The sequence below is a fragment of the Epinephelus fuscoguttatus genome, linkage group LG17 (genome assembly GCF_011397635.1).
Source record: "Epinephelus fuscoguttatus linkage group LG17, E.fuscoguttatus.final_Chr_v1".
NCBI lineage: Eukaryota > Metazoa > Chordata > Actinopteri > Perciformes > Serranidae > Epinephelus > Epinephelus fuscoguttatus.
The window spans coordinates 22967122-22988369 of NC_064768.1; the positions used below are offsets into that span (position 1 = coordinate 22967122).

The 21248-nt window shown below is 41.0% G+C and overlaps 1 protein-coding gene across 1 annotated transcript; it reads right to left on the bottom strand.

The window, feature by feature from the left end:
• Positions 1 to 898: 898 nt before the first annotated feature.
• lix1l (limb and CNS expressed 1 like) lies at positions 899 to 15461 on the bottom strand. The gene is made up of 6 exons (XM_049602456.1): positions 14915 to 15461; positions 10639 to 10802; positions 10179 to 10319; positions 7894 to 7989; positions 7415 to 7492; positions 899 to 6133 (listed from the first exon to the last, which is right to left on the bottom strand). The coding sequence occupies exons 1-6, from the start codon at positions 15252 to 15254 to the stop codon at positions 5882 to 5884; spliced, it is 1071 nt and encodes a 356-aa protein (XP_049458413.1). The 5' UTR covers positions 15255 to 15461; the 3' UTR covers positions 899 to 5881.
• Between the last annotated feature and the right edge of the window lie 5787 nt (positions 15462 to 21248).

Here is a 21248-nt window from a genome sequence, read left to right on the forward strand (position 1 = left end):
TTACATCATTCTATCTAACAATGTTTATCTGTAATGTAGCCATAAAAAAAAACAATTGAAAAGATCCAATTAATCGTAGAAAAAGAATGACTCATTCTGTTTTATGCTATTGATCTTTTTTTCTAGCCTTTTCCGTTTTCTAGCTGTATGAAGTTACCTCCATAAAACACAGCACAGGTTAAAACATGTTTTGGAGCACACCCCAAAACATGCATTGTGTACATTACATACAGTCTGTAAAATAAATTCTGAACTGTTCGTGAAAAGCTACTTTTATATTTGTAGTAAATTAAACATACGCCATTTAACATTACAAATGATTATCTACTTTGTCGACGCAAAAGCACGCAGACGCGAACGCATTGGGACACATCGAGACGCATTGGCCACCATGATGTGTGCTTGAGTCTCAAAATGTGTTGTCCATTTTGTTGATACGCGACGCAGCAACGTGTGTAATACCATGCTTTGCCATCAGGGGTGATAATGCAAGCAACGTACTTTAAATTAACCACTTTTTGTTATTCACAGAAGAAGCAGGTATGAAATATGGCGGGCGAGGAGGAAAAACTTTGCGAACTCGTATGGGCACACCCACATTTACATGACAGTTCTAGTGCCCTATTATAGCAGTGCTAGCTAGCTACAGCAGTACTAGCTAGCCGGAATGTACCGGTTACTCTGCTACCCCCTATTGCGCAAGCGATGTATTGCATTTCAAGTGTTGCCTGCTTCGCTTGCGTTCAATGTGTTGACTATGAAAGGAAGTGCGTTGCTTGCATCGCTTGCTTGCGTTGTGTGTGTCAACTATGAAACGGCCATACGACTTACTTGGCCCTCGTTGTGTACTACAGTGAGCAGTGAAATGAATAACATAATCAATCAATAAACATTTGTATGAGCCATTTTATTACATCATAGAAATCTACTAAAAGTATAAACACGGAATACAAAATGTTCATAGAAAATACATACAATAAGGGCGTTCAGAAACACTTTTATAAAACAATACTGTAAAGAATATGAAACATATCAAAACAAAACTTAATCAACACATCATGCATCAAAACCAAAGGATGAAAAGCCCAAGATTTTTTTGTTTATAAAATGGATAGCAAAAAAAATATATTGTTTAAAAAAGCCTTCATTGATAATGATCACAAAGAAAGGTTAAAGGCAGTTGTAGGAGAGCTCTGAGATTAATGGCTTGTAGTCAAAAATCAAACACATAATAAGCATCTGAATTAGGGAGAAAATGCCAAAAAAAAAAATAAAAATAAATTCAAGATCTTCAGTCTCTGTAATCAGCCCATTTAAATACTCATTGGGTTTTTCTCCCTAATTACATTTCAGCTTTGTAAATCTTAGCAAACTGGATCATGAGACCAAAAAAAAAAAAAAAAAATCACTGATGAGTTCAGAAAACAAGGATGATGTGAGATTAGCAGGGTTCGAGGTGCAGAATTGTGAGGTCAAAGTGTTTCGCTCCATCAGTTCAAAGTTCAAATTTAATTTTTCAGTATTCACTGAAAAGAGCTGCGGGGTCTTTTCCAAGAAGAAAAAAATATATTCCTCCTTGTGCTGCACGCATATTTTGCAAGCTGAGTACCAAACAAAGAATATAAAATGAATATAAATGTATACCAAAGGTAGTAAGGTTTAATAAGTCCTTCATAAGCTAATGTCATGTAACATATTTAAGGAGTTGTGCAACATTTTGGGACATATGTTGATTCACCTTCTGGTGGAGAGTTAGATGAAAACACTGATACCAATTTCATGTATGTACTGTGAATATTAAAGGGACAGTTCACCCCAAAATCAAGTATACACATTTTTCCTCTTTCCTGTAGTGCTATTGTTTTGGGGTAAGTTGCAGAGTGTTGATGATATCAGCTGTAGAGATGTCTGCCTTCTCTCAAATATAATAGAACTAGATGGCACTCGGCTTGTGGTGCTCAAAGTGCCAAAAAATTAAATTCAAGACAGCTCATCAGTAATGTCTCTTTCCAGAAATCATGACCCAGTTACTCAAGATAATCCACAGACCTTGTTGTGAGCAGTTTCATGTTGTAACTATTTTCTTTCTACTAAACTACACCCACCAACTGTATCACCCACAGAGGAAAGCGTGCGCCTGCTCACTGAAAAGAGGCATGTGCTTTTGATGTAATGATTAATGGCGTTGGTGCAGCTGCAACATTAGCTAGCAATAAATACACGCATCCCTCTGCGCAGTGATATGGTTAGCGAATGTAGTTCCGTAACAAGAAAATGGTTCCTACATAAAACTGCTCACAAGGGCTGTGGATTATCTTGAGTAACTAGATCATGAGACATTGCTGATGAGTTTTTCAGTGCCATCTAGTTCCATATCCTCCTGAGACCCTGTGTCCTCATATGAGGAAATCACATTTTGGGTTTCTTGACCTTATACTTCATTCTACTTAACTTAGACCTGTTGTCCTCATTTGTGGACACTTTGTGGTGCCATCTAGTGGTAGTAAGAGCACAATACACTAATCCATGTAAAAACAAAATGGCAGCCATCTCTGCCAAGTCAGTCTGTAGCCGATCCTGACACTAAAGTGGACGAGGTCCAAAACCTCATCACATTTTATGGCTGAAACTTGCTTTTTTCTGATGTTTGTGGTTTCAAATAGGGCAACAAATTTGATCAAATTTTAGCAAGAGTAACAAGCTAAGACACTTTTAATTAGGAAGTACTTGTTGGAGGACATTGGGACTTTATTATCGTTGACAATGTTTCATTTTATTATACTTATTAGGTTCTACTGATCCCAAATAACAAGGCGAAATTATAAACACATACCAAACAAAAGTTCAGGTCTCAGGAGGATATACTGAAGAGAAGGCAGACATCTGCCAATATATCCACCACTCAGCAACTCAAACCGAAGCAATCGACTTTTTACTGCCTTTATGCTAAGCTAAGCTAACGGGCTGCTCACTGTGGCCTTATATTAAAAGGACAGGTATGAGAGTGGTATCAATCCTCTCCTCTAACTCTCTGCCAGAAAGTGAATAAGCAAATTTTCCAAATTGTTGGACTATTCCTTTAAGGTACTGTCGCAGTAATATAGCATGGTGTCTATAATTTTACCTTTAAATGTAATGACATAAAGACAAAAACAAGTAAAGCTGAGTATAACGTCTTTTAAAGACCTCATTAAAGGAAATTAAACTTTCTTTCTTTTCTTGCATGTTGCCAATTTCATGAAGGCACAATGATCCCAGGGAGGAGACACAGCAATAAAATAATAAAACTGGATCTGGCTTTAATCACACTCCAGCTCTGCGTCTTTGTTTCCCCCAAATTTAGTGTAATCAGTTTCTGCTGTTGACAATCCAGCATTCAGCAGTGAGAATGAGCCCTCCTGCTGTTTAACTTGCGTAACTCACTGCCCACATTTCCATCCAGCCAGAGCTGCATATTATCAGTTAAACTCTCACTTCCATTACATGGGGTCTTTAAAAGGCTACTCACCGAAACACCTTCATCCGTATAATGTATTCAATACATTTTAGATACATAGAGAAATATAAAGATATCACATTTACAGTATAAATCAGGTCCTTCAACATAAAAACATTTGAAAGGTGAGAAGTGCGAGTTACATACACTGTTACACACCAGCACTGCCTCCAGTATGTCAAAACAACATAAACCACCAAGAGCTGGGACTGTTTTGTGCCGACTACAATGACTCACACATCATGAATCAACTTGTTAAAAACAAAAGATCCCTCCACTCATTTTTTTTGGCCTTCACATTTTACCTCCACATCATTGCTATTCTTTGTTTCTGCTGAGATCAAGACCTAAATGTTAATCTACTAGGCAACAACTCTTAAAAAGCACATGACAAACACAACCTGCATCTAGGGCTGTACCGAAAGTCCGCCAACAAATATGAATTAAAGCAAAATATTTTGTTTGGTAACAATGTGAATTTTGCACATGATCACATTAGGGATGCTAATTTATAATTTTTCTTTTGTGACCGATAGCTGACCCTCGTTAATTGATCATTAACCATTAACCAACAAGTTTGGTCTCTGTGTGAGTTTGTTGGGACCGTTTAACGGCTCGGTGTTGGATGGCAGCCACTGTTGCTGTGTTGGCTCGTGCTAACCGGGCACCCTCGTGCTAACTGACCATCCTGATAAAGGTGTTGACTTCGTAAATTTCTGTTTCCTTGGATGGTGAAGGTATTACCCGCTAAACTCTTTCTCTAGCCCTTTTTAAATAGGAATTGTGCAAATTTGCAGGAAAGCCCAATCCATCTTCGTTCAGCATTGGCAGTATAAAATCAAAATTGGGGAGTGCAGCGAGGCAATGGGGGGCGTGAGCAAGTAACAAAACGTGTAGCTCAGCGTGTGACGTAAACGGTGATGTACTCCAAGGGAGTCTGTCCTTCGGCAATTCTCTCGTAAGTTGGCCCGTCCTTCACCATTCGACGACGGCCTCGTTAATAGCCTCTTTGTTTGCAAGGGCAAGGAGGGCGCGCAATTCCTTGTTTCCTCAGTTGCTCATCTTTACAGTGTCTGTCAGGTTTGCGTTTCCCTCTTGCTACTAGCTGCTCATTCCTGCTATCAGCTGTTTCCTGTTTATCCACCGCCAGTGGGTGGCATGTGCGGCATCATCAACAGCTCCTCCAACAAGTCTTCAGCAGCCCCTCCCGTGGCGTAAGGAAGCGGGAGTTACTGGAAATATTTGGATCACGAGTTGGAAACAATCCTAGACAGCCACCACTGGAATCTATGTCTACAGATAGTATAATACTAATAATATTAGTACAGCCTGATCTTTATCTGCAGCTGGGCAGAAATACAGAGTTTTAACAGCATGCAAAAAATTGTTGTTGATTTAGAATTTGAATATCAAGGTTATGAATGAACCTCCGAACTATTCGGTACAGCCCTGCGTGTATCACAAGAGTAATTCAGTCGTCTACATGTTAAACAGCATCGCTATGCAGATCTTTTCATTGATAGCACACTGAAAATATACATTCAGCTACTGTCATGATCACCAAGCATAAAATGAACACTAAAATAACTGTCAAAAGCCTTAACAAACAAAAAGAAACATAGTGATGATTCAATATCTGTTTTTTTTAACCTGAGCTGCTGTCAGAGCAATCAGTCACCTGCTGACATTTTAGCAAAGTACCCACAAATTATTACATGAGCCAATAGTTATGTTTCGACGCTTACTTGAAATCTGGTATTATCTGAGGATGCAATTTCCACGTATTTACATTAGGGTTATTACTGTTTTTGTGGAGATATTCTTCTCATTAACAGACATAGGGTACTTGCCATAAAGGTTTTAAAGACCCATATGTTTTTCCAACTTCACTTGCCAGAGTCCAAAATACTATATGCAAACAAACACACTCCAAACATGAAGAAACAAACTTCAGAATGATCCATACTTTGATCGAATGTGTTTGGTTTGATGGGTCATATTAACTTATGTCCCGTACATTCACTGATGAAAGGCAGGCTGTGTTTCTGTAGGTCTACTTGGAGTAAATACAATTTGAAATAATGAAAAAAACAAGTAAACCCCAGTCCGTTGGAATGCCAAGCAAGTTTACAGGTTATTTTTGAAAAGCACTGTTATCCTGTAATCACTAGGCACAAAGAGGTAACGGCTATAGTGGCAGGTGTCGGTTTTATGGACGGGTGTGCATACTGTAATTCAAGGCCTGATTACCTGGTTCTCATAACGAAACACAAGATATGAAACCTAAAAGTTCAGACGAAGCACCTTTATATCTATAAAGTGATCAATACTGTTACCAGGAATCCTACGGAGTGTGAAGGCATGTTTCCGCAACGGACGGCAGGTTTAGTGCGAGGGCAGGGTGGCAGTGTTGGCTGCATTGAGTTGGCCCACAGCTAACATCAGGATGTCTTTCTTCTCTTTGTAAAAACGCAGTTCTCTGCCCGCAAGCCTGGCGTCCTCCAGTTCTCGCTCCGTTGACGCCACCTCCTGAGCAATGGTGCCTGCCACACTCTGTTCCCGGTTCACCCAGTCAGCGGCCATCTGAGTGCGCATGTCATCGTCCAGAGCCCGGTGGGAATAGTGAGCCAGCACCTCCTGTAAATAAAATAAGAGAGGGAAAGATTGGCTACTGATCACTTTTGTTACCAACGTTACGCACGAAAGTCACGTGACAGACGTCACATACATCACTACCACAGCATACTGGCATACTACGCTACATTGTTATGAAAAGAATTCAACGTTGACTTCGTGGCACAAACACTGATCTCCTGGGTGAAAGTCCTGGGCTTGTGTGACACATCCACCACTCCTCCCGCCCACCCTGACCTCTTCCATCTTTTTTCAACACTACATGGACTTTGTTGCTTTTTATGCTATGTTACCTCACTTCTTCCTCGGCTCTCATAACAATTACTACTATCACCTGGGGGTGCCGCTTTACAATAGACGGAAGTATGGGTCATGATAAGCTTCCTGCACAGTCGACATCTACAGACAATTTTTCAGTGATTGTGTGCTAATTTTTTTAATATACTGTATCTGTAGCTACATACTTACCCTAAAGAAAAAAAAGTTAAAAGTAAAAATAAACACTAAGTCTTCTTGAAAATTAATACAAAATAACTCAAATTCAAAATATCAAACTATGATAACTTTGGTGAGACTCCAGTAAATCTTTGGCTATGGCTGGCAAAATTCTAAGGGTAAAGGATGTAAAACATATTTCCAATCTGAAGTATGAACACACCGATATACAGTGGTATACGGTGGCGATACCAATTTAGACAACCGGGTATTTGCCGGACACGATAGATCCACACCAATGTCAAGTTTTTTCATCAATCTAAAATTCAGTGTTTCAGCTATCAATTACATTCATTCAGTCACAGTGGACTGCCAACTTAGTTTTTAGCAACACAGCAAACCTTGGCCTCACATTACCTCACATAAAATAGATGTAATGAAATGTAGTGAAAAGGCAACACTGGTAATGGATCTGTATTTTTATCAGTAGATAGATTAGTATCGGTAAAGTAAAAGCTGATTTGTTGCTTCCCTACTTAGAACTTGCTTCACATATCAGCTGTTCATCCAAGATGATAAACTACAGCCTAATGCAACTAGAGATTATTTTTGCACTTTTTTGGTAGCCTGTTAACCTGTATTTCTAATGCTCTTCTTCTGCAGTGACACTGTACTCCAGCTCACCGCAGCTCTCTAGCAAGAAAAAATGTTTAATCTGTCTGGACCAGTCATGCCATGTAGGGGAAGACTTAAAACAGACCTTGTTTGTTTATGAGACATAATGAAAAGTCATAAAAACTACTACTGCACTTCGATAATTGAACCCATCTGTGAGGTAAATGACAGTACCTGTCGGGAACACTGTCGTTCTCTCATGGCTTTGAGACTCCCATTCCAGTGCAGCAGCTGGAACACAGTCATTAGCTCCTGAAACACAAACACAGCCAAGCCAGCAGGAATTAGGGATGAAACTTGCTTCAGGACACTCAATACGCAGCAGCGACTCTGTTATAAATCATGCATGTCTCCTTCAGAATCCCTATTTCCAGTTAGATGTAGGGTTCTGGCTTCAAGCTCAATGCTATTAGTAAAAGATAAACAGGTCACATGTGGGCTCAAACTGATGTATATTACCCCACTGGAGTAGTTAGCTCTATGGAGGCATACAAAAATGCCATTTCACATTCAAGCTCAACACATGCGGAACATTTTAACATCTTGGCTCCTCGGCTCAACCTTTGCCAATGCTATTTTCACACTTCTTTTGTGCATCTGAGGAGCATAAAATACTACTTAACTCAACGCAGACATTCCTGAATTCTACGCACCTGAAACTCCAGCATGGATTTTCCTTTGTTGGACTCAAGCATGAAGCGAAATGCCCCAATTCCTGTGTTGGGATTATCAGCCTCTTCTCTGTTTCCCTGTGAACAACAACGAGTTCAAAGGGACCTGTTATGCTCATTATAATTGTATTTAAGTGTACTTTAATGTGCACCTTTTTTTTTTTAACTCATTCCATCTGTGCTGGAACATCTGTATTAACCCTCTGTCGGAAACGCGCCATTTAAACACCTGTCTCTTTAAGGTCCCGCCCCCAAAAAGCCTAGTTAGCTCTGACTGGCCAGCATTTTCGGGTCTTCCGTATTTTGGTGTCTTGCATAATTTTTTCCCCAAGCATATTCCACCTAATACTGTGTTGTGATTGGCTACTACTACATGCTATGATTGGCTAGTACTGGTCACATTAACACGTCAAAGTCGAAGGCAGTTAGGGCAAGTACAAGCCAATCACAGAGCAGTAGGGCGGGACTAGGCAGAACACACTTGGGAAAAAACATAACACCAGCGTCTTTGCACAGCACTGTTCCAGCAGGAATATGATCCAAAATCCAGAGAAAGAAAATAAACACCATTAACAACCAAGTTTACGTGCTTCCCTGACGTCAGCATGAAGCTATATGTAGCAGTATAGGCTACATGACGTAAACACTTGCAGTAGTGTGCCTAGAGCAGATTACCATATAAAGACATACATCATGGGCCGACTGAAGCTTGTCTCAAATAGTTAAAAAAAAAAAAACAAACATTGAAAACAGAGTACTCAGAATGGTGTGAAGCCTGAGGTGTCTCCTCACAGGGATTATTTTCACATATATTTATCCCATTATTTGAAACTTTTGTCATGTTTTATACCAGTATCTGACACTGTAACATTATATACACCTATCAGCCAAAACATTAAAACCACTGGTGGGTGAAGTGAATAACATTGATCATCTTGTTACAGTGCAGTGTTCTGCTGGGAGACCTTGGGTCCTGGCATTCATATGGATGCTACTTGATGTGCTCCACCCACCCAAACACCGTTGCAGACAGCAACGGCAACAGCACTTGTCGATGGCAGTGCCCCCCCCAGCAGGACAGTGCACCCTGCCACACCACAAAAACTGCTCAGGAATGAACCGAGGAACAGGACAAAGAGCTCAAGGCATCAACCTGGCCTCCAAATACCCCAGATCCCAATCTGAGCGAACACTTGAGGGATGTGCTGGTACCCCAGAGGTACCCTTGATCCATGGTGGGTCCTTCTTGGACCGGACTTGGCTCTGACCTGTCAAGGCATGGACACAGGACCTCTGGAGAGTGTCATTTGGTGTCTGGCGCCAGGGCGTTACCTTCAGATCTTTTGCGTCCCATGAGTTCTGAGGTGGGGTAACAGCACGTCCCATAGATGTTTGATCAGATTGGGATCTTGGCAATTTGGAGGCCAGCCTGGAGGTCTTTCTCACATTCCTTGGGCCATTCATGAGCGGTTTTTGTGGTGTAGCATGGTGCACTGTCCTGCTAGGGGGCCACTGTTACTGGGGAGTGCTGTTGCCATTAGGGTGGCAACAGGGTCTGCACTGGTGTTTAGGTGGGTGGAGTGTGTATGGTGGTATCCACATGAATGTCAGAACCCAAGGTTTACTAGCAGAACATTGCACTGTAACAAGATGATCAATGTTGTTCACTTCACCTGTCAGTGGTTTTAATGTTTTGGCTGATTGGTGTATACATACATAACAGAAAATAAGAAAGGTTTAATAGGTCCCCTTCAATGTCAGTGTGCTGTGTGGCCCAAACAACATTTTCACAAAAACAAGTATAAAGACGGTATAAAAACATTTTTGGTCGAGGGGTAGTTGTGTAAAAGTAATGATATCTGACGTATGTCTCCTTGACGAAAGCTTCTTCAGAGAGTTTAGTGTAGTGGTTTACAATAATTTCTCTATAGAAGCCAACTTAGCAAAAGAGTGAGATTTCGGGCAGCAATTCATTGCAAAGTAATCTTCCTTCATTATTGGTATGCATTGTGCATGCTTTCACTACATCTACCATACTGCAGATAGCCATGTGCACTACATATACATATATGATGTTAAATAATGTAAAGTATTTGCATCTGTATCTTACATTTATGTCATTTTCTGTCCTTTTACATTTAATTTTCTTTCATTTTTATCAGTATGTCAACACAATATACTGCACATATACTGTGACTTGCTTCCTCCTCACTGACAGTTAAGGACTTAAGCATGCAACCATCTGTTATCTATTATACCTAACTTACATTGAACGACGCCAGGGCCTCACTGACGCTCTTCTCAATGAAGTCGTCTGTGATGCGTCGAGAGGGATGTTCATTGAAAACAGAGTTCATCAGGGCAATCTTGGCAGCGCTGCGTCTCGCCTCTGCCTTGGTGGGACAGAACTGTCAAACAGTGGGGGAAACATGCATTGGTGGTCAGATAAAATCAGAAATACAGACACGCAGCCAAAGAGATAAAGACAGCCAGTGTTTACGTGGAGTAAAGTTAGCAACAGTGTGCACAGACCTAAATTATCTGTTTTGTGCTCTTGCATCCATATTTGGTATAATGTGGTTGCAGGCATGTTGGAAATTTGTGAGCTTGTAACACTGCACTTGAGTGGCCATTTTTCTTACAGTACAATATTTTTGTACAGTAGAGTTTCTCCAACACACACCAGCATCTTATCACAATCACGCTAAGAACATGCAGACACAGTACCTGGAAACTTCCAAAGCAGCTGCCTCCAGGAAGACTGACATAGCAAACATATGGCGGGCTGTTGGATGGGACCATTTCATAAACAACTAGAGCTCCGTTCCGTAGGTCGGCCCCTCTGGTCAGCTTCATCTGCCAAAACTCCTGTAAAGCCTCCACCACGTTTACTGGAGGGCACAGAGATAACAGAAGCCTCGTCACAGTGGGGCATATCAGCACTTTCACACAGTGCCATGACTGCGCACTGCTACATCCTCTCTAAACACAAAGATGGAAATGGTGGGGGGAAGGTCATCTCCAGGATGCCAGAGGTTTTTCCTGAAAATATTTAGGTGGCTGCTTAGAGGAAATTCTGCATCACCTCAGAGGAGCTGCTTAAAGAAACACTCCCTCAACTCTACAGTTACATTTCAGCCCTCCAAAAGGAAACAACAACAAAGAAAAAGCCGTAAAAACTTGAGACTGAGTCAGACATGATTATTTGGTTTTGGATCTGCGGGGAGATGTGAGTGCAGCCAACGTTATTCGGGGCTGTTTGACTTCTGTTAGCGTTCAGCTATTCCCTGCTGAGCCCTCGCTGTTTGATGCGAACACAGGCAGCCTGCTTCTCGCTCACGTACAGAGTCTGGAGCCTGATCAGTGCGTTTTAGGGCTGCAGCTTTGTAACTAGTGACTTCTCTGTAAACAAGCTGAGATATATTCTGACATCAGTTATATAAATCCCGAAAGTGCAGTTTAAATAGTTCTGTTATTGCCCTCACTGCTCACTATAAACTGTTCTCTTGTTGTTAGCCAGTTAAAACTAATAACGTGTGTTTAAATGAAAACAGCACTATTAACCAGAGGTGTGGACCTGAGTCACATGACTTGGACTTGAGTGAGACTCAAGTTTGATGGCTTTAGACTCAACTTGACAAGATTAAAAAAAGACTCCACTTGGACTTTAACACCAATGACTAAAACTTGAGCCTTTTGACTTGAAAATACTTGAGACCTTCCCCCCAAGCCCAAAGATATATGAACTAATGTTAACGCTATTCATTCTTAGCAAGTCAACACTTAATTTCCAAGATCCACTTTGTTCGAAACAATCCGACAGCATTCAATCAAGTTACAAGAGAGAACCATGAAAAACTAATGTTACGTTACTAGGCGCCAGTTGGAAAAATGATGATGCCAAAGACAATTTAGTAATTTAGTTAGTGCATACAACAACGACGAGTAATCAACATCAACTAATTACTGTATGTGAAACGTGCTGCGGTTTGAAAGTTACAGACAGAGACACATGAACTTTGAAGTATGGTTGCAGCGATATACTGGTTTAAAGGTATACCGTCACATAAACGTTGATGGTTAACATATTGTGCAAATTTCCTTATCTCGGATATTTAAAAAAAATGCAACTGGGCTTGAATCTCCCCTTTATTTTAGTTATTTTCTAGACTTTTTACTCATACTTCCATTAATAAACATTAAATAACCCTTCCAATTTCACTCTTTTAAGGGTCATTCTGACTGATAATAAGATAAATTCTGTCATACCCTGATCCCGCCATAATTTCTGAGATGGTTATCATACCGTGAAAATCTCATACTGCTGCAACCCTTACTTCCAAGTTTGCCCGACATTCAAAGTTGCACAAAGACCAGTACACAATAACATTAACATATAAAGACACCTAGCTAATGTTAGCTTAACAGTTACATAACTTTTTAATAAACCTGTTTTAACAAATAAATACAAATTTTAAAAAGCATTCATGATTTTTGTAAAGTTAATATATCATTACTCTGTTTTTAAAATGGCATTACATGAAGGGTGCATGATGACTTGTTTAGGACTTGAATCTTAAAGTTTAGGACTTTGACTTGACTCAGGACTTGAGTGAAACCGCTTGAGACTTAGGACGCATTCACACTGGCGCTATTTGGTCCGATTTAAACGAACCCTGGTCCGCTTCCACAGATAGTTCGGTTCCTTTGGAGTGGTGTGAACGCTCATTCAAACTCTGGTGCGGACCAAACAAGCGAACCCTGGTCCGCTTGAAAACTGGGGGTCTTGGTTCACTTACAAGTGAACCCTGGTGCAGTTCGCTTACAGTGGGAAATGCAAACGGTCTATCCAGTGAACCAAAGAGAGGAAGTGACGTAGAGAGCAGTGCATTTTGGGTAGAAAAAAAACGAAGCCAACAGAACAACCCAGGAGAAGAAGTTTTTAAACTGTTACGCGAGAGGATGGCGGCACACAGATTTAATCGGTCGACGGATTAGTATCGCATCAAGGTGGGGGAAAAAAAAACAAAACTGCGACAGCAATATATTAAGGTCAGTTACTGAAGGAAATGGATTTCCGATTTTTGTCCTAGCCAATCAATGAGCCGGGTTTACTTCTTCCTCATGCTTTTTTTCTTCCAAGTCAGTGGTCGTTTCGGGCAATACTGCCCCCAAATGAGCAGCTGTTGTAACTGTGCGACATCGTCCAGGCGGTTCGGTCCACTTTATAAAGTGCAGTGTGAAAGTGAACCGAACCAAATGAAGGTGTGAAATTTTTCGGCATTCCCCACCCAATCGAACAGAGTCCCTTGGACTATCCTGGTGTGATTGCGCCCTTACTTGTGACTTGCAAAACAATGACTTGGTCCTACCTCTGCTTTTAAAAGTTAAAGTTGCTCTCTGTGATATTACCTTCACGACAGATATTTATAAAACCAACGTGTGCTCGGTTTAAAACCTCACAATATATATTCTTCATCCAAAGTATCCTTCCAACTTAACTTACGCTGATACTATATGTCTGACGAGCCATGGGATGTACAGTATATACATTTAACTGAAATGTTGAGTTGTTTCTCTAAACAAGGGGCCCCTTCCAAACAGTGATAATATAATACATTTTGGTCTGTTTTTTATCAGTTTCAGGAAGAAACAGGAAATATTGGAAGATAGTGGAGGAATACATGTGGCTTGGTGCTGGCTGCGACTCAAAGCCACAAAGCGGCAGTGGCCTGGCATCAATCAGCACATATCTGACATATGTATCACAGGAAAAGTAAAAATAGACTTGGATTATAAAAAGTATATCAAGCATGGTAGGAAATAGGCCTTTTTAAATGATCACTGACAGGATTACTTGACTTTGTCTTAATAGTGGGTTTTACTGCAAATTAAAGCCTTTAATTCCCTGGTAATGGCATAATTATAACTATACCACAGGAAAAATGCAGAAATTATAATACAATGTAGAGGAAATAATTAATACCAAATGGCAAATATGACATGTTTTTTTTTTTAACCTAGCACGCTTTCTTCTACAGAATAAATCCCAAAATTGGAGCGACATTAAGACAAAAATATCAACAGTCATTAAGGCGCTGCCAATGTTGATGGTGCTAAGTAGCCTAAATGGGATAAAGGAGGGAAGAGGCTGTTAGTCAGGAGCACAGAGGGACAATCTTTTGGAAATAAATCCTATTAGTGGAGGACAGGAACGCTTCTACGTCCAAGAGCCAATTTTAGTTAGATGCATGCATAGCTCTTTCCACTGTGCTGTAGTGATATGTAAAGTCATTTTTAAAGGTGGATAAAGTGCGTAATATTTTCAAAACATCTTGTATTATCCTTTTTTTCAGTGAAAAACTAATAAATCCCAGTTGTGCATATTACATCCATCTGGTTCTGCTTACTAGGAGGTATGGTCTGGATAATACACAGCATATTTTTTGATTTTAAGAAGATGGATAAATTCTATTTTGCTCAATAAAAAAGTGGATTGCCTAATTTCACTTTTAAAATCTTTGCTACTGACAATAACTAAAGCCCGTACTAGTATTAGTCACAGTTTACACTACAGGAGCAGTATTGTACCGTTTCCAGAGTGAAACAAGATGAATTTCATGTGACTAATGTGTAGGTATAATAGCTTATTGTTCTTAAATGTAAGCCCCAGAGCTGTGGTAGTTAATCCTATAATGAAGTGATGGATGCCAGTGTTACTATAGCTATGTAAATATCAAAGGGAAACTTTATGGTGAAGTTGCATCAGGTGAAAATCACCATAATACACAGTTAAACAATATAAAGTTGGTATATTTGACACTGTGAAGCCAAATATGATTATTACAGGAATGCAGCGTGTTTTTTTCTGTCGCTAATCCACTTCCAAACAAATGGCGCAGCTAAAAGTGTCTCCTGAAAACTCCCCAAGTGTACACTGAACATTGTGACACACATTAGCCCCGTTATCTGCACATTAAACACATCTTTATCGCCACTGTACCTCTGCCGTAACCTTGTGTGTGTTTGGCGAAGCTGCGGACCACAGCCTCCACCGCCTCCTTCAGCACCGCCGGGTTCCCCGGGTTACAGTGGCCGGCAGCCCCCTGCCCCAGCCCCGCTCCGATACCGCCGTACAGGCTGTGGAGCTGCAGCGGAGGCGGCGGAGGAGGAGGCCCGGACGAAGCGGCCAGAGAGGCCGGGGAGGGCAGCAGCGGCGCGATGGGGACCGTAACCCCGGGACGGAGAGAGGAGCGGAGGGTCCCGGTCGGTCCTGAACCGAACCCAATGCCTGGCTGTAGCCTCTGAGGGCGGATACTGTCCGGCATAACGTTAGATTCCATTGTCCCAACGTAACGTCTGCGAGGTCCCGCTCTGGATCAGATCTGTACCGACGGTTTCAGGTTCAACAATGGTCTCTGAGGGCTGGATGAACAAAGTGTTAGCTGGCTTTTGTCAATCACAGCCGAAAGAAGTAGTTAGCCGATGTTCATTCGACACATATCACCGCTGCTGTGCATCCTCACTCTCTGGATTAGACTGCGGGATTGTCAGTCAACTGGTGCCTTCATGGACCCCTCGTATTTTCAAGACTCTCTAGAACCATCACGATAGACTTCAATGTTTAGCCACTGATGTCCGTGGGTCTAGTGCAGGGGTGTCGAACTCATTTTAGTTCAGGGGCCACATACTGCTCAATGGCCCCCTTTACACCAGGCATCAACATGCGTTATTTGCAGTCGGATTGCAATCGGCTAGCGCTTGACCGCATACATTTATACCTGGTATTAATATGCATCTCTGGTGTCCACATCCAGATCCGTTTGCTGTGCAATCACACTCATCTTCCTCTTCTTCTTCTTCTGCAAATATTTCCAGCAGCAGACTACAATATCATATCCTGTGCGCCACAATAACAACAACAAGATGTTAGCCGCCCGTGAAGTCGCATTATTGCATGGAAACTTTTGTCAGACCAAATTCAGAGCAGACACTTCAGGCGTTTCTCAATACCAAGTAGGCCAAGTTCGGACTTGCGCATTCAGGAGTTTGGACTTCGCAAGTTCGAATCAGGAGTACAAACTCCCAAGGATGGCTGCCATTGCCGCTGGTCTGTGAGAAATGCATTCTGGGATTCCTGGCTGTCAAAAGTCCACACAAGTCACCTCACGATGCATCCCCAGTGGGCTACTGACTTGGGCTGGGGCTGTGACTGATGACGTTTCAAAAATCCACAAGAACACAAGTATAGGCAAGAATGCAGATTGAGAAATGACTTTCGTCTCACCGTGACTCCATCCTCGACTGTCATCCGTATTTTCTTCTTCTTGGCAGTCGCTGCCCGGTGAGGGTTGTTGTTGTTGTCATCTTCTTCCTTCTTCCTGTGTCCAGCTGGCGCACCTCGCTTATGTGTTTTTGCCCATTGAGTTGTTGCATGTGGATTGGAGACACATTTGCATTTACACCTGTGTTTGATGTGGTCACAATGCATCCCTGACCACCTGCAGAAGTGGTTTGGCAGATCGGATAACAATTCGCCCTCAATGCGTTTCGAGTGTATTTACACCTGTACATTCATGTGGTCAATCCGAGAGCAATCCGATCACAAAAAATGCATGTTAATGCAAGGTGTTAAGGAGGTAATAGTGATCTCAAGTGGGTGGGACCAGTAAAACCACTGCATGATAACCTATAAATAACTGCAAACATCTCCCTTTTTTTAATGTACAGACATACTCTCTGAAAATTTTCATCCATTTACAAAACAAATGATGAACAGCCTGTGATATTCTCAGGATGTAAATGTTAGCAAGTGAAGAAGAAACAACTTTTTAGAAACTAAGGAGAGAGAAGGAGAGGTGCTTGGCGTATTATAGGAGGTCCACCAGCAGACTAGGCCTATGTCAGCCTAACTAGGGGCTGGTTCAAAACAAGCCTGAGCCAGCCCTAACTATAAGCTTTATCAAAAGGAAAGTCTTAAATCTAGTCCTAAATTTACAATCTGAAGTTTTGTCAGTGCCTCAGCAGCAGGGTTCCACCCATATAGTTTTAAGACAGAAGTCTGACACAGATTGTTTTGTACTGAAGCTGCTGGTTGACAATTTTTTGCACATTGTTCAATATCTCTAAATATGACCACAGTAAGTGTTTATTGCTATTTCAGAGAGCTGTATTTGGTAAGGGTGGGAAAGCCTCTCAGGCAACATTTTACATGTATAAATTGCTCCTGAAACCTCTCAGCCTTCCCATGTGCATCAACATTATGTGTGCAAAGTCATCTGGAGGGCCGGATTGCACCTATTGGCGGACAGGTTCTGGCCCCCAGGCCATATGTTTGACACCCCTGTTCTAAGGTAACGAAAAAAAAACAATTCTTATTTTCAGGTGATTAAACACTAGCCCGAAAGAAAGCATACTTATTAAATTAGATTTGATTTCTGCCAATATGTATCCCCCCCGTACACTGGACCTTTAATCCAATCTCTTTATCTTAATCTTATCCTGTGTACTCTTCCTAAAGTTTCATCTTTTTTCTGTCCAATTGAGTTTGTGTGCAGGTGTGTGCAGTTTTTCCTTACCTAAAATTACTGTCTTTGTGTTACTCTGTATAAAAAAAATAATAATTTGATCACCAGAGACAGCAGTAACCTTGACTTTGACCTTGGCACCGATTTACTGTTTCATTAGCTACACCTTTAGTGTTTAATGCAATCCAATTTGGAAGTGCAATTTGTAAAGCTAATAATGTTACAATCATATTTACATTAGCTCAGATTTTTGTTTTATTCAACTCTATGGTTATTGGTGATCTTATTGTTCAATTGAATTACACGTGTCCAATGTTTTATGCACCAGCAGTCACATACATGAGGAAGACAGAACATTAGAAAGTCACCAGCTGGTGATGGAAGGTGTCTGCCAGTAAAAATCTAATAATAAGCAAATTATGCTGCGCAGCAGAATATTACAGCTGGCAGCTAATCACCAGAGATTTCTGAGTGATGCTTGTTTGTACTCCTGATATGTAAATCTGATAACCAACCAGGCCTTTAATATTTGACTCAGTTATACCAGAGGCATTTCGGTTCTGTTGCAGTGTACTAAGAGGTGTAATAGCTTACTCAACTCCCATTTAAAATAATAATCTTTCAATACAATCCCCTTAAACTCCATTTTCTATTTGGTATGGTTGCATGCAGTTTTGGTCACACTGTTGTCATAATTACGACATTTCCTACAGCACTTGAATGCAGCAGTGGAAAGTCAAAGAAATATCAAGCCAAGAAATCTGAGCCTCCCCTGTTGTCTGGCACCAACAGAGTACAACTACAGTGTGGGCTTACAGCTCTGCAGCCTGAAGCATGTGATTAAAACTTGGAAGCGGAGTTTACTCGATAAGAGGGAGAAAACAGTGATGATCCGTCTTTGAAACAGATCATGAAAGTATGAAGTAACTGGGTTTAACTTTGAGTTAGTGGACCACCAAAGACTTGAGGAGGAAATGGGACCTCCTCCTGAGCTTCCTAAAAGTTTTTTTTATGACTTTCTGGAGCTTGTGTGATTTTTCATTCTTTCTGTGGTCTGGTGTGGGGCCAAGGAAGTGCAGAGGAAGAACTGGGGAGCATCTGAGTATCTTTTTTTCAAAGCTGAATCTGCAAAGGCTAATTTTTAACAAATTTGAGTAGACTGGGGGACTGTGGAAATCACAAAAATCTAGCATTTGAGATGCAGCCTGTTATAATTGTTTGTGTTAGAGGACACAACAGAAAGGAAAATCAACAGAGTAATTTATCACAACTGTAATGAGTGTTTGGCTCACTGGAGGGCGTGCTCTCATTTCATTACATCAGTTAATAACCTCAGCTCAGTGACATTTGGACATTGATGTTCTGCAGTTGTTTTATGATGCTTAGTGTGTGTGTGTGTGTGTGTGTGTGTGTGTGTGTGTGTGTTGAGAGTTTCCATTTTATGCTACTTATACTTCACTACATTTCAGGGGTGAACACTGAACTTTTCCCTCTGCTGCATTCACCTGGCAGCTGTAGTTACTACTCAGATTAAGATTTAACATGCAGAAATATTGCAGATGAGTTGTGAGCAGTTCCACCCAAAACACATTTCCCCCTTAGCCTCTCAGATGGTTTCAGTTAAACAACAGATTGAAGCCAAAAGAAGTAAAACACTCCAATAATTCACAACCAACAGCAAAGATCACAGCAAAGTCCAAAAAGTGGATACAAAGTGGTATTGAAGAACTTTGTGAACTCATCTCATGACCTGTGAGATTTATCTTGTGGCCCTTTGAAGGAGACCCTGACCCCTAGGTTGGAAACCACTGAACTAAACAAACTAACTGTACATAAAAGTAGCTCCACCTCGACTTGCTACATCCGTAATACCTTTTTCCCCACTGGGTGATCAGTAAATTATATCTTATCTTTAAACACTGCTTAGATATTCAGTAAAAGTCTAATCATGCAACATGAAAGAGTACTTTTACTTTTGATATTTAAGGATATTTTGCTTATAATACTTGTGTACTTTTGCTTAGGAAGGGGTTGAAAACAGGACTTGAACTTGTAACCAGGGGTGTGAATAGAGACGGTGCAGGCAGGGCAGTTGCACAGGGCCCCATGGGGTGGGGGGCCCATATACAGTGGGCCCTCCAACTATATCTTAGGCAGATAATGGGCCCTTGCCACCTTAGAAAGATGCCTGTGTTCAAAGAAAAACTCACATTAAATTAAAAATGGTGCCATGTGCTTTATGTGCCTTTGAAAAGGCAAACCCATCTCCATCACAGTTTTCTTATATACATATATATATATATATATATAGATAGATAGATATAGATATAGATAGATATAGATATAGATATATATATGTATATAAAATATATGCTTATTCTACATGAACTATAAATAAGGTAGAAAAAACTATTCAATTAAATGAGTAATCCTTATTTTCTTTGGTATTTTTGTCCTATACATATATGTGATGATAATTTCTGGGTGATATGTATGTTAGTGTTATGTAATGTCAAGTCCAATAAGATTATACGGTAGCTAGTTTAGGAGCAATAGCAAGTAACTAGTGTTCCTCAGGGCCCGTCATGATAGTGTGCACCGTTGTAACTAGGCCTACCTTACGCCACTGCTTGTAATGAAGCTTTGGGTTTACTGCTGTGTGAATAAAGTAATAGTTTCAGCAAGTTATATTTTATAGAAGTTACCAGCTGTAGCTTTAAGGTAATGGTACTTTTACTTTCATAACCAATATGTGTTCTTCTTCTACCACTGCTCAACTCTACTCCTTTTTATTATACCATACAAAGGTGGAAGAAGTCCTCAGATCTTTAACTTAAGTGAAAGTAGCAATACAACAGTGTAAAAATACTCTGTCTTAAATTCAAAATCTTACTTAGGTAAAACTACAAAAGTATTAACATCCACTTACACACTCATTATGCTAATTTTAGAATGACACACATTGCATTACTGGTTTATAATCAATGCATTTATGTGTACATTACTTTAATGTTGCTGTTGGTTAAGGTGTTCCTAATTTTACTTGCTTATACTACTGTGTCCACCTGTCAGAGGCTCTGTCGCGATTTGACTTTTATCTTAGTTTTTAATCCAGTTATAGGCCACATCCCTGGATATACTTTTAATTCAGGGTTGTTTTGAGTCATATCTTTTTAACTGGATAGAGGTTTTAGTCATCGGACACGGATTTTATCTTGTTTTAAGATTATCCTTCGCCAGTGCACTCAACGGAGAGCGGAAACACAGGCCTGGACCTCGCAAGACCTGCTTTTATTGCTATTTATTTTACCGGTCACATGATTACTTTTATTGTTTTAAGTTTTCCTTTTAGCGATCGCATAATTTTATAAGTTGGCTGCTTTGTGGACTGTTCCCTGCTATAATGGCTGTGTGTGTGAACTGCAATCATGATTACTCACGGCTAAAAGAAGACATCGAGCGGCTGAAGAGTGAAATCTGAAAAAAGGACCGGATGCTCAATGGTTTCATCGCTGTGGCTGCCACCCAGTCGAAACACATCTCCTATCTTGCCATCCATCTCGCCCCGTCACAGGTGGCCTTGGACTCCGCAGCTTCGCTCCCCTGGCTGCTGTCGCTGTATGCTGACATCGCACTGACTGGCCCGAGGGACGCTGCAGCTGAGTTGAGCGGCTCCTCCGCTGGACAGCTGGTTGCAGGAGCACTGGATACCACCACCACCACTGCCGCAGGGGACGGAGAGGCGCTGCCGGAGTTACCACCTGATCCGGTGGTTGGTACTGGAACTGGGCTCCTCCCGGTCCATACCTC

What these genes read in the sequence shown, in the direction of transcription:
- lix1l (XM_049602456.1), bottom strand. Translation starts at nt 15,254, where the DNA reads ATGGAATCTAACGTTATGCCGGACAGTATCCGCCCTCAGAGGCTACAG. An exon ending in AGGCCCTGGCGTCGTTCAAT is followed by an intron (nt 7,990 to 10,178) that starts GTAAGTTAGGTA and finishes TGTTGTTCACAG; the next exon opens with GGAAACAGAGAAGAGGCTGA. An exon ending in AATCCATGCTGGAGTTTCAG is followed by an intron (nt 7,493 to 7,893) that starts GTGCGTAGAATT and finishes TTTGTGTTTCAG; the next exon opens with GAGCTAATGACTGTGTTCCA.